Raw genomic sequence first — 11,094 nt, 5'->3', positions numbered from 1 at the left:
TAGTGGCACCAACATCGGAGGTGTCTATGCCAACGGCTTTCCTTCCCTTGCCAAAATCTCAAGTTGCATATTTCAGGGGCTGTTTGGAACACTGGCATCATCCAGCTTCACTGGTTTTCTGTAACTTGGGCATTTTCCAGTGTGTTCCATGCTGTCAATATTCCCCCGTTTCCTGGACTCGAGCCGCAAACTGGAAATCCGAGAGATTGGATGGGAATTAAGCAGAGAGCTCCCTGCTGAGGAAAAAAAAACCCATCCAGATGCTGAAAGTGAGGCAACTGTGGCTTAGCTAAGGAAAACCTGACCCCGGGACAGTTCCTCTATCAGACCCCTCACCCTGCTGACGAACTGACTCCTTGGGCTTGCGACCAGGAATAGGTGGGTTTACTGGGGATGTACTACACCGAGTGATGTAACGATAGGATCAAGTCACCCACAGACCAGGAGTGGTCATAAATTGGCTAACTGTGCACCCAGCCGGGGACACTCCCTTTGGAAACAAAAAAGAGACCTTTATGCAAAAACAGCTCCCTGATGACATGGGGTGGGTATAAATACTTCTTAGCTGCTAGTGTGATCATAACTTCGCAGTGAGTTGAAGACTGAGGTTCCCTGGCCCCAGGTAACTCAGCATCACCGCTCTGAGACCTCTCAACCACCCTTGGGAGGAGCACAGGGCAGTCAGACTCGGCTCCGAGGCTGTCCAGCTGTGTGCTTGTCTGTCCCCTGTGGAGGCAGGGGAGCCAGCGCTCAGGTGAGTTGTCTTCATTTCTGGGGAAGATGCTGTTTTGAGAGGGTTTTGCTTCTTCCTGTTTGGGAAGGCTCAGAAAACGGGGGGAATGTTCTGCCTAGAAAGAGAAACTGGCGGGAAGTCTGAGAAATGCCAACACAAGGGGCAGCTGTTTGAACAGGGCGTCTTGTTCAGATTTTTTTTTCTGCAAAATTTGCTGTGGTTGCTACATTTCAAGGAAACACTGGGAAATTTTTTTGGACAATTCAGACTGGAGAGTAGGGAGTGATCTGCTAAGAATTGTTTTTACATAGATTATCCTCCCCAGTCCTTACAGCATGTACCTCTCCCCTCCCAAACAAATTCTGTTAAGATGGATATTATTAAACCCATTTTATGGATGAAGAAATGCATCTCAGTTAAATGACTTGAACAAGGTCATGTAAGTAGTAGAGCCAAAACTTGAACCCAGGCTTGGAGAACTCTAAGGTTCTTCCATGGGCCACACCACCATGCTGGCTGCCAGTCCAAATGTTTCTATGCTGGGGGCAAGCCCAGACTAGACATGCACCTCCACTTAGGTCTCCTTTTTTGGTCTTTTTAAAAAGATAAGGAGATAATCTCAGATGTTGAGAGTTGAGTGCATTTTTTTCACAAACACTTATTATCTCCCCCCAACACTCATATACTAAAAAAGGAGCAGGTGGTAGTGTCTTACAATTGCAAAATCTTAAAGGCAGCTACAACTTGAGTGCTTGCACCAGTGACAAGTGTAACCTGACAGTTGCTAATTAGAACAGCAAAAACAGTCTTGCAGGGCCAGGCAAAGGCATCCATGTTTCAATGACCAGGGCTTCTGTGAGGCCCTTAGAAGGAACTTCAACATTGCTCAACCTCTCCTAGTGACCAATGGCAATAACAGTGATAACACAACAGATACTATCTACTGAGCATGTTGCCTCAGGTCATCAATGAAGCTTTCCTGGTCAGGCGGGCCAGCAAGTCTCATTAAGAAGGTTCACAGGGTGTGTGCTTTGTCCTTGTGGAGCTACAGGACTAGTGTTTTCCCTTCAGATTTTTATGTGGCTTTGTAGAATTAAAGTCTATGTCCATAGGCTCCCCAAATCCAATCCAACAATGGGAACAGAAGTTGCAAAGCAGCGATGAAGTGGCTATTCACAACTTATGCTGGCTTTTGTACTGATTCTGTAGTAACTTAGCCATACAGAGAAGACCTGATTATGTAAACTCTTCTTCAGTCTTCTGTCACCATCTCCTTCCTTAGTCCCAGTCCCACAGTGAAGAATCTCTGAGTTTAAGTCCAGATAAGTGACCTGTTGCAAAGCCACAGAGATGGCCTGTCCCTGGAAGTTCCTGTTCAAGGCCAAATCCTACCAGTATGACGTGACTGAGAAAACGGACATCAACAACAATGTGGGGAAGGCCACCCAGGCTCCCTCCAGGTAAGCTTTTCCTGGCTGCCACCTCCTGCTCATCTCCTCTGAGCTTCCCTTCCCTCCTCTGACCTCTCCAGCTGTTTCTTGGATGAATCTGTTGGAATTTGATGCAGCCAGTTGGTGACATTATGTAAGAAGGAAGGGACCTGGCACAGTCCTGGCCCTCAAGGTGCTCGGAGTCTCTGGGGGAAGAATATGGGAGTGAACTATGGAGTGAACAGCTGAACAGAGAATGAGAGGCAGTAGATCCCAGTGGTTAGAATTGGTGTGGCATCTTGGCGGGCATCTTTTCTGATTCGTCTGTGCATATGACTCACCAGTTGTTGGGTGTTTTGAGTATCAACCAGGTGAAGAGTACCAGGATATTTCACTATCTCCAGACCCTGTGCTGTCTCTCATCAGCTGTGTGACCTAGGGCAAGTTAACCTCTGATCCTCAGATGCAGTATGAGGGCACCAACGGGCCCTGCCTCATAGCATATGGAGGATGAAATGAGAGTGTGTGCAGCGCACTCAGCAGTGTGCCCGCACGCAGCAGGCAACCCATAAATGTCACAATTTGTTGTCGTTTACTGAGCGCCCACTCTGGGCCAGGCACATGGCAACAGTCAACTGATCTCCAGGGCTGCTCTGTGAAGTACCAGTTATTGTCTCATTTTACAAATGAGCAAATAGAAGCTCTTAAAGGTGAGTGACTTCCCCCAAGTCAAATGACTGATAATTACAGAGCTGGAATTTGAACCCCCTGCCTGTAGGAAAAGCAGAACTGAGAGAATTAGTCAGTCAACCATCCAGTGAGAGGACAGGCTTCCAGAACATGCTAGAAGAGTTCATAGCTTTGACCTAGAGGTTGAGGCTTGCTCAAATGGAAAGACAAGCCCATCTGCAGTAACATGAAAGTATGAATCAAACCAAAGCCCTGGAGTACACAGGGCTGTCCCACGGGGCCAGAGGAGCCTTTCCCATGGACTGTAGCAGGAGGAGGCCCCCTGGAGGTGTGCACCATGGCTATGCTGAGCGTACCTGACGGCACAGAAGAGCAGCCAGATTAGGAATGTGGGCTTGGGGGTAAGCAGGTGGCTTTGCACTTACGGCCCTGTGATTTATGGCAACTCCCCTAGCCTCTGATCCTCAATTTCCTCCTCTGTAAGAAGAGGGTAGTAATGCCTATTCCTTGGGGATGTGGTAAGAATTAAATGAGTTTTCACATGTAAATAACTTAGCCCTATTCCTGGCAGAGAGTAAGTGCTTACTTAGTAAGTGTCATCTGTTACAGTGGGCATCACTGTTATTGTTGTTGGCTGCTAGGATGAGGGTGAGCAATGTTACCAAGTTCCCCCTAAGGGCTTCACATAAGTCAGGTGCTCTCAGTGGACTTGGAAGAGTGGGTGGAATGTGTGGAGGTGAAGAGAAGGAGCAAAGGCATTCCAGGAGGAAGACAGGCAAAGACTCAGACAGACAGCAGGGCAGCCTGACCTGCTAGGTCTGGGATAGGAGAGGCGGGGCCAGAGCACAAAAGGCCTGAGTGCAGGGTAGGGGTTGTGGACTTGCTGTGCTTGGATGCAGGGAGTCATTGCAGATTCTTGAGCAAGACAGTGCAGGTGTGGTGTGTGGATTGAACTGGAGGAAAGAATGTTTGAAACCAGGCAGTCTGGGCTGTGGTGGCCAAGGTGGTCAAGAGACCAAGAGATGAGACTGCAGCGTTGGATAGCCTCTAGATATCCCCCTGGCACTTCACACTCACGGGTGAAGCTTCATCTCTCCTCCATGGTCTCAGGAGGGCCTGAACCCCAGGGGTCTACTTTGATTCTGCTCAGTCACTAAGTTACACGTCCCGTCCTTCTCTTCACCTCATGGCTGCAGCTCCTCTGGTTGGCCTTCCCAGCTGCAGCCCCCCATACTCGCTCTGACCTCTCTCACTCCAGGCTGACTTCTAGCAAGTCATGCTCCTGCTCTGGGGTCTTCAGTGGCTCCCCATTGCGTCTTAACTGCAGGGTTCTATATGATTGCCCTTTCCAGAAAGAGGGCCCATCCCACTTGCCCAGCCCAGCCTTCCTGAGTCCCCCAGTGCCTCTAAACAGCACATTCCTCCCTCAGTTCATTCAGAACCGACCCACTCCCCACCTTCCAAGATTGTCCTGAATCCCCCTCCTCCCTTATCCTTTACTGTGTGGCCTATAACCTTGCTTTCTAATTGCGCTGACAGTTATGGCCGACTTGTGTTTTTGGACCTTTCGGGAGGCCTGAGCTGTAGGATGGTCCGAGGCAAACCAGCTGACTTGACCCATCTTTTTAAGCTGGGGAGAGCTGGTGGAAGTGCTCAAATCAGAAACAACTGATATCAAAGAAGACGAGAGAAAATATCACACATTAATTAACCCTCCCAACATCCATGAGGAAGGAACGCTGTCCTCCTACTGTAGTGATGAGGACACTGCTAGAAGTGGTTAAGTAATTTTTAAGACCTCACAGTTAGCAAATGATTGAGCCAGGAGCTAAACCAGGAGCCCAGCTTGTCGTGACTATGCCAGGCTGCCACTTTTTTGGTCCTGGGCATGTTCCAATCCATTAACAATTATTTGCTGAGGGCTACTCACCTGGCACTCTACTGGGAGTGCTGTGGAGATGTCAGGGAAACCCTTCTGTTTTTCAGTTAAATAAACAATAAATTGACTCATTTATTAATTGCATATACAGTAGCTAAAAATAGAAGATACCATTTATACAGTTCTTATTTCTGTGTCAGTAATTGGGCAGGAAATATTATTACCCTTATTTAACAAGGTTGAGTGACTTACTCAAAGTCAACATCTGGAAAGTGGTGGAGCTGAGGTTTGAACCAAGTCCAGACTCATAACCTCTGTATCATATGGGTTTTCCCCAAGGCCTACCACCTGCTGGGATGAGAGAGGGACAGAGAAAAGAGGTCCAGTTCTTGTTGTCAGGGAGGAAAGGGGGAAGTGATGACTGCCTCACTGGCTTGTGGAGGAGTACATGAAGACTGGGACACCAAAGAGCCTTATCAGTTGGGGTCAGGGTGGGGTGGCGGGACAGAGGCAGACAGGTTCAGGAGAATGTGGGCACACTAGGGTCTCTTCTGGGCTTACCGCGGGGGGCCTGGCCTGGCTGTGGTGTGGGGAGGAATGGGGTGGGAGAAGGCTTTCAGGAGTCGGAAGGCACAGCTGGACCATGACTGTACAGCGAGGGGGTGAAGAGGATGTTACTGGAAGAGGAAATAGCACAGAGGGGATTTTATCCTGAAAGCAGTGGGAGTCAATTAATATATTTTGATTTTAAAAAGTAATTCTCCAATGCATTCAGGTGTAAGACCATTGTGACTGATGATTCTATATTTTATGTAAACAAACGATTAGGAAGTGAGTATGATGTGCTTGTACGTGTGTTTTTAGAGACAAAGGCAAGCGTGGGAACGTCTCGGTAAGCGTATATGGAATTCTGAACAAAGTCAAGCTTAGTGTTGCTAGCTGGGGTGCAGGCGGCTCAGAACAAGTGTGCGCCCTCTGTCCTTCCACTTTAATTTGGGTATGGGATTAAATTGGCTGGAGTATGTCCAGGAGGTGCTCTGAGGCGGGGGGCTGCTGCCCTGTCCCTGTCTGCACCCTAGGAGTTATTCTGCTTCCACTGTAGAAGCGGCTTGCAAATGGAACAATGTCAGGGGCCTTGTGCCTCACAGGTAGCCAGGACCAGAAGCCTTAGAAAGGGCCCCAGGGGGCTTCTGGTTCAACACCCCCCTTCCCTCATGCCGCCACCCCCTCGAAGACGCCACTAAAAGTCACCTCTAGCCCTGCGCTTTCTTTGGCTTCCTTCGTGGAATCACAGAATTGAAGAAAAGAAATAACACTTCCTGGGTCAGCCCTGTGAAGTGAGAACGCTTGGGCTCTGGAGCTGCTGTGCGGCCCTGGGCAAGATCATTAACCTCTCTGCGCCCCACCGCCCGGCTTCCTACTCAATAGGGTGGGCATAACAATACAGACTTGCCTTCTTGACTATGTTTAGTAAGGGGCAGATGAAACAACGGAAAGGAAAGTTTGCTTTGTAAAGTGTAAAGCACTGTACAGCGGCGAAATAAACAAGCCCGAGGCCAGCTTTACAGGCGCAGAGACGGCCCGGTAGCATCCAAGAGGCTGTCTTCCCTGCAGACGCCGCGGGGTTGGGGGGCCGATGGGGCATGCGGGCCGGAATGGTACCGAGGAAAGCGGGGCTGAGGCGGCCTTCGCGGGGCAACATTCTGTCCAGGGGCCAAACACGGGGTGAAGCCGAGTCTGGGCGCTCCTCCGGCTCGCTCCGCCCCGGGGCGGGGGCCGCGGGGGCCGGCGGCGATAAAGAGGCGGGCGCGGCGCGGGGCTGCGCGCCCTGGGAGCTGCGCGCTCCGGGGCCATGCGTGAGGGGCTGGGCGCGGCGTGCGAGGCCGCCCGGCCCCGGCTCTGCCGGCTCCTGCGCAGGATCCTCCGGCTGCAGCCCTCCCCCAGCCGCCGCCGAGCCAGGTACTCCTGCCGGGCCGGGTCCACCCTGGGAGGGAGGCGCGCGGGCGGCTCGAATCCGGGCACGGCACTGCCGTGCTCTGAGCCTCAGTTCTCCGCGAACATCAGATGTTCGCTCTCTAGGATGCTGCTGAATATTATAAAGTGTCTTACTCTTTTAGAACGCTTAAAAGGTTGCAGTTCACTAGTCACAAAGGACTCAGAAGCCCTACAGGCACCTACGAGAGGCGTCTCTGGGCTGGAGTAGGAATTGCGGGTGCTTCAGCACTGGGGAGTTTTCTAGGTGTTTTAGCATTGGGGCTGCTACACCCTTTCGCACAGATATGATTAAGAGCTCAAAGAGGTTCTGGTTTTACAAATAAGACCCATTTCCCAGCGCGCACCGCCCCCCCCCACGCCCCACATTGGTGTATGGCATGGTGGGCAGGTGGGGAGGAAACCACAGGGAAATCAGGACCCCACCCTAACTCCAAGCAGCTCTGACCTCAGCTGACCTCAGTCATTCAAGGATTTGTAGACAGTTCTGGGTCTAAGTAAGCACCACATTCCTTCTGATGACAATTCCTTAAGGGTCCTCTGCCCCTAGGAAGAACCAAACAGGACCAAGCTGTGGGTTTAGTCAAAACTGCGTGAGTGTCTGAATAGATCATGTAATTAATACCTGGCCATTAAGGACGCAGATCCTTAATATGCTCACCTGGCTTCTGGTCACCCTGTTCCCAGCAGCTAGCCCAAAGAAATCTGCTAACTGAGGGAGAAAGGGGAGTGACTGTACATAGCTTTGTTTATTCATTTTTCAAAAATAAAGTCTAATTATGAAGGAATTCATGGTCACTGTAAAAGTTTTAGAAATGCAAAATATAAAGAAAAATTCAGATCGCTCATCCTCTCATCACTTAATGCTAGTCACTGTTAATATGTACTTGCATTTCCCCCAGGTGTTTTTCTCTGCTTGCGTGTGTGCACACGTGCGCGCGGGCGCGCGCGCACACACACACACACACACACACACACACACAGCATCAGGCCCTGCATACAGCTTGAGGCATTATTTACAATAGAAACTGGGCATAACCTAAATATCCAGTCATAGGTAATGGACTCAGGCCAAATGTGGCCCATCTGTACAGTGGACTTTTTGGTAGCATTTTAATATTTGGGGGGGCTATTTATGTTAAATGTACAAAGACATTGATTCTTAATCTCAGCGTTATTGTGGACCAGTAAACTTCTCAAATCCTCCAGGTCTATGGCACAAAGAGGTAAGAGAAAGCAAAAACAAGCAGGGTGGGAGTTTGGGTGAAGGGTAATGGCAAAAGATAACAAAGAGCAGTGAGGCAATGCCTCACCGAGACCCCAGCCTCAAAACATCTTCCAGTTTAAGCAGCCCCATGATGACTGCTCAGCCTGTTTTAAATGTCCAGATTACCCTGTACTGGCTTGTTTCCTGGTGGGCTACACCAGTTCAGAACAGAGGGGTGATGACAGCAGGTCATATGAAGGGCCCTCTCCAGGGCTGCTGAAGCACTTGATTCAGAGATTCAGATAGAAGTTGATTTGTGATACATATGTACATTCTCTGAAGGGGGCATTCTGTAGTTATAAATCATATAATGCTTCTATGTAACATATGTAGTTAATTGTATAATATAAATATACAATCACTATTTTTTCCAATAGTAAAAGCCATACATATCCATTTATCATATTCCAACATCACCGATATGCATAAAGTGGAAAGTGAGAGACCTTTGTGATGCTCACTAACCTTCTTTCTCCTTAGATGTGTGCGCACATGCACACACACCCCAGAGAATACTGCAAAGAGCATGGACTATGTCAAGCTTTCATGCTGAGCTGCCCCTGGGGTGTGATTCACCCCAGGAGGGGGCATGCGTGCTCTCCTGTGGGTGAGGGGAGTCACATGCATTTGCCAGGAGGGCCAACCTGAAATCCTAAACCAGAAGCAGTGGTTTCTGAGTGATTTCAGACAGATAGGGATTTTTCTTCTTCAAAGGATAGGCGACATTCTTTAAATCTGCTGTTTTGAAATAAATACAACCAGTATGTTTTTAAAAAGAGTCCTTCTCTTCCAGAAATACTTACTGAGATATTCATGAATGACCTGGCATCTCAGATTTGCTTTAAAATGACAGTGGGGCCTGGGAGAGCAGAGTCGAAACAAGATTGGCTCTGGGCTGATAGTTGTTGAATTGGAGTTGAATCTGGGTGAGGGACCCATGGGGTATAGGAGAAGTGTTCTCCCTACTCATGTGTGCTTAATATTTTGCATAATAAAAATTTTAAATGAATAAATAAACCAAGGTAAACCAAGTACTTTAAATAAAAAGCTTTAGCCCTCCCCAAACAAGTGGGTGGTGGGCAGGGTTGAAGGAGGCTTTGGTCTGCCCAAACAGCCCTTTGCCATGTCTGTACGGGATTCCACGGGGGGTGTCTTCCCAGAGCTCTGTGCAGTGCTGTTTGGCCGCTGGCTTTGGCTCAGCTCCCCTTACGTCTTGTGGCTTTGTAGGGGGAAAGCAAGAGAAGAGAAGGAGGGCGGGTCGTGATGGGGGGGAGCTTGGGTCCTCCTGCCTGCCTCCCCCACCACATGCACACATCCTACGTGACTGGAAGCCATGGAATTTACTCCCATCTCTGGGCCTCAGTTCCCCCATCTGACAAACAGCGGCTTGGCAGAGGGAACTCCAGGATCCCTCTCTGCCCACAGATACTCTGTCTCATGATAGCTGTTTCCTTTTGCAGTCCAGTGACACAGGATGACCCCAAGTGTCACAGCCTCAGCAAGCACCAGAATGAGTGCCCCCAGTGTCTCTCGGGGACCACAAAGGTCAGTGACTCCCTTGGGTGTGGGAAGCCCCTTCCTCCCCCAGGCAGATGCAGGCTGAGCAGCCTGGTGGAAGCTGAGGTGTGGGATCACCCCAGGGCACACTGTGGGCAAGATGGGTAAGCAGGCTGGTCTGTGGTGATCAGGAGGGGGTGCCTGCAAGGCCTGGGCACCTGGATGTTCCCTGTGAGGGCTGGCTGGCCTGGGTGAGAGGACCCTGCCCGTGGAGCCAGGGTAGGACATGCCAAAATAATCCCAGGCTCAGCAGCTGAGCCCCTGGGCCCAGCCTCTATCCCACCCATTCCATCCTCTGTAAGTGCTTTGGACCTCAGAGTTCTGGAAAAGTGGGAAGAGAAATGAAAGGGAGTTGAGAGAGAACATGGTTTCATATTACTGAATGCCTTTGTGGGAGGCAGTGGTGCAGACATGCCTCCTTGTCCTGCTTTCTGTTCTCCGCAGTATTGACTATGGCAGTGTCTCCCTCACATCTGACCTAGTCTCTCCTGTTGCTGTTCCTCCGAGGAAGTATTTGGCAGGGTCTTTGGTGAGGAGAGAAGCCTGGCCAGTGGCCCAGGCACCTGGACCTCTTAACAGGCACTGGCCAGGTGGCCAGGCTGCTGGGAAGGCAGGAGGCACATGGGCTGACACCCTGACCTGCGTGCCAGCCCACAGCCCCCTACTCGCACAAAGCAAAAATCAGGGCCCAGGGTGCTGGGGTTGGAGGCATTTGGAAATCCCTGGTTTTCCCTCACTCTCAGGCGTCTCCAGAATCCCTGGTCAAGCTGGACGTGCCCCCATCGACTGGCCCACAGCATGTGAGGATCAAAAACTGGCACAATGGGATGACTTTCCAAGACACTCTTTACCACAAGGCCAAGAGGGTAAGAAGTCTGGGGCTTCAGGGAGAACCGCCTTTGTCCCAGGCTGGGGAAGCCATCGTGGATCACACAGATGCCCCCGGGCAAGCTGAACAGTCGTTTGCTTGGGCAAAGAGTTCTGGGACGCAGACTCATGTTCCTCACAAATAACAGTAGGAAGTAAATGATGCCAACTCCCTGTTAACCCCCTTATAATGGATAATCCAGAAGGTGAGATAAATGATAACAGAAACAAATTCACTCTTTCTTAGACTGATTTCAGCATAGCCTCAGGGGGAATTTTCTCACAGAACTGTCCAAACTGGACTGAACTACATTAGAAGGTGGTGAGCTCCCTGTCACTATAAGGACTCTTTCCTATCTTCTAAGTTTCTTATTCTAACTAAAGAATGCATTCTAAGATTGTAAAGTGGGAAAGAATAGAAAATTTCAAGACCACGAAAGCAGAATGAATCCTTCCAGAAATTACCACTGTTAAAACTGGGGTGTACTTCTTGCCAGTATTTTTTTTGTACCATCCTCTGACTTTGAGGTTTGCATCCTCTTGTTTCAAATCATTTAGGCTGACCACCTCTTTAAATGAGAAGGTAGTTGTCCCCCATAATCGAGCTGTTGACTTTACTCTAGGTCTGGGGAGAGTGAGCTCACTTTTCCTGGGGTTCAGCTAGTAGAGGAAAGGAGAT

The 11,094-nt window shown here is 49.8% G+C and overlaps 1 protein-coding gene across 3 annotated transcripts in view; it reads left to right on the top strand.

Moving 5' to 3' along the window:
* The first annotated feature begins 508 nt into the window (after nucleotides 1-508).
* Nucleotides 509-11,094, top strand: part of NOS2 (nitric oxide synthase 2) — a 37,268-nt gene continuing 26,682 nt past the window's right edge. The window contains exons 1-4 of one of the 3 annotated variants that reach the window (XM_057501136.1): nucleotides 509-754; nucleotides 2,022-2,193; nucleotides 9,452-9,536; nucleotides 10,292-10,414. In XM_057501136.1, coding sequence (XP_057357119.1) covers nucleotides 2,084-2,193; nucleotides 9,452-9,536; nucleotides 10,292-10,414 — 318 coding nt within the window. In that variant the 5' untranslated portion in view covers nucleotides 509-754; nucleotides 2,022-2,083. Of the gene's footprint in view, nucleotides 755-2,021; nucleotides 2,194-6,578; nucleotides 6,692-9,451; nucleotides 9,537-10,291; nucleotides 10,415-11,094 lie in introns of those variants that run through there. The other 2 variants (XM_057501135.1, XM_036899528.2) reach the window with 2 other exon arrangements.

This window comes from Manis pentadactyla, chromosome 4 (assembly GCF_030020395.1).
Source record: "Manis pentadactyla isolate mManPen7 chromosome 4, mManPen7.hap1, whole genome shotgun sequence".
NCBI lineage: Eukaryota > Metazoa > Chordata > Mammalia > Pholidota > Manidae > Manis > Manis pentadactyla.
The sequence above is the reverse complement of the archived record's forward strand: the minus strand, read 5'-3'. Positions and strand labels throughout refer to the sequence as shown.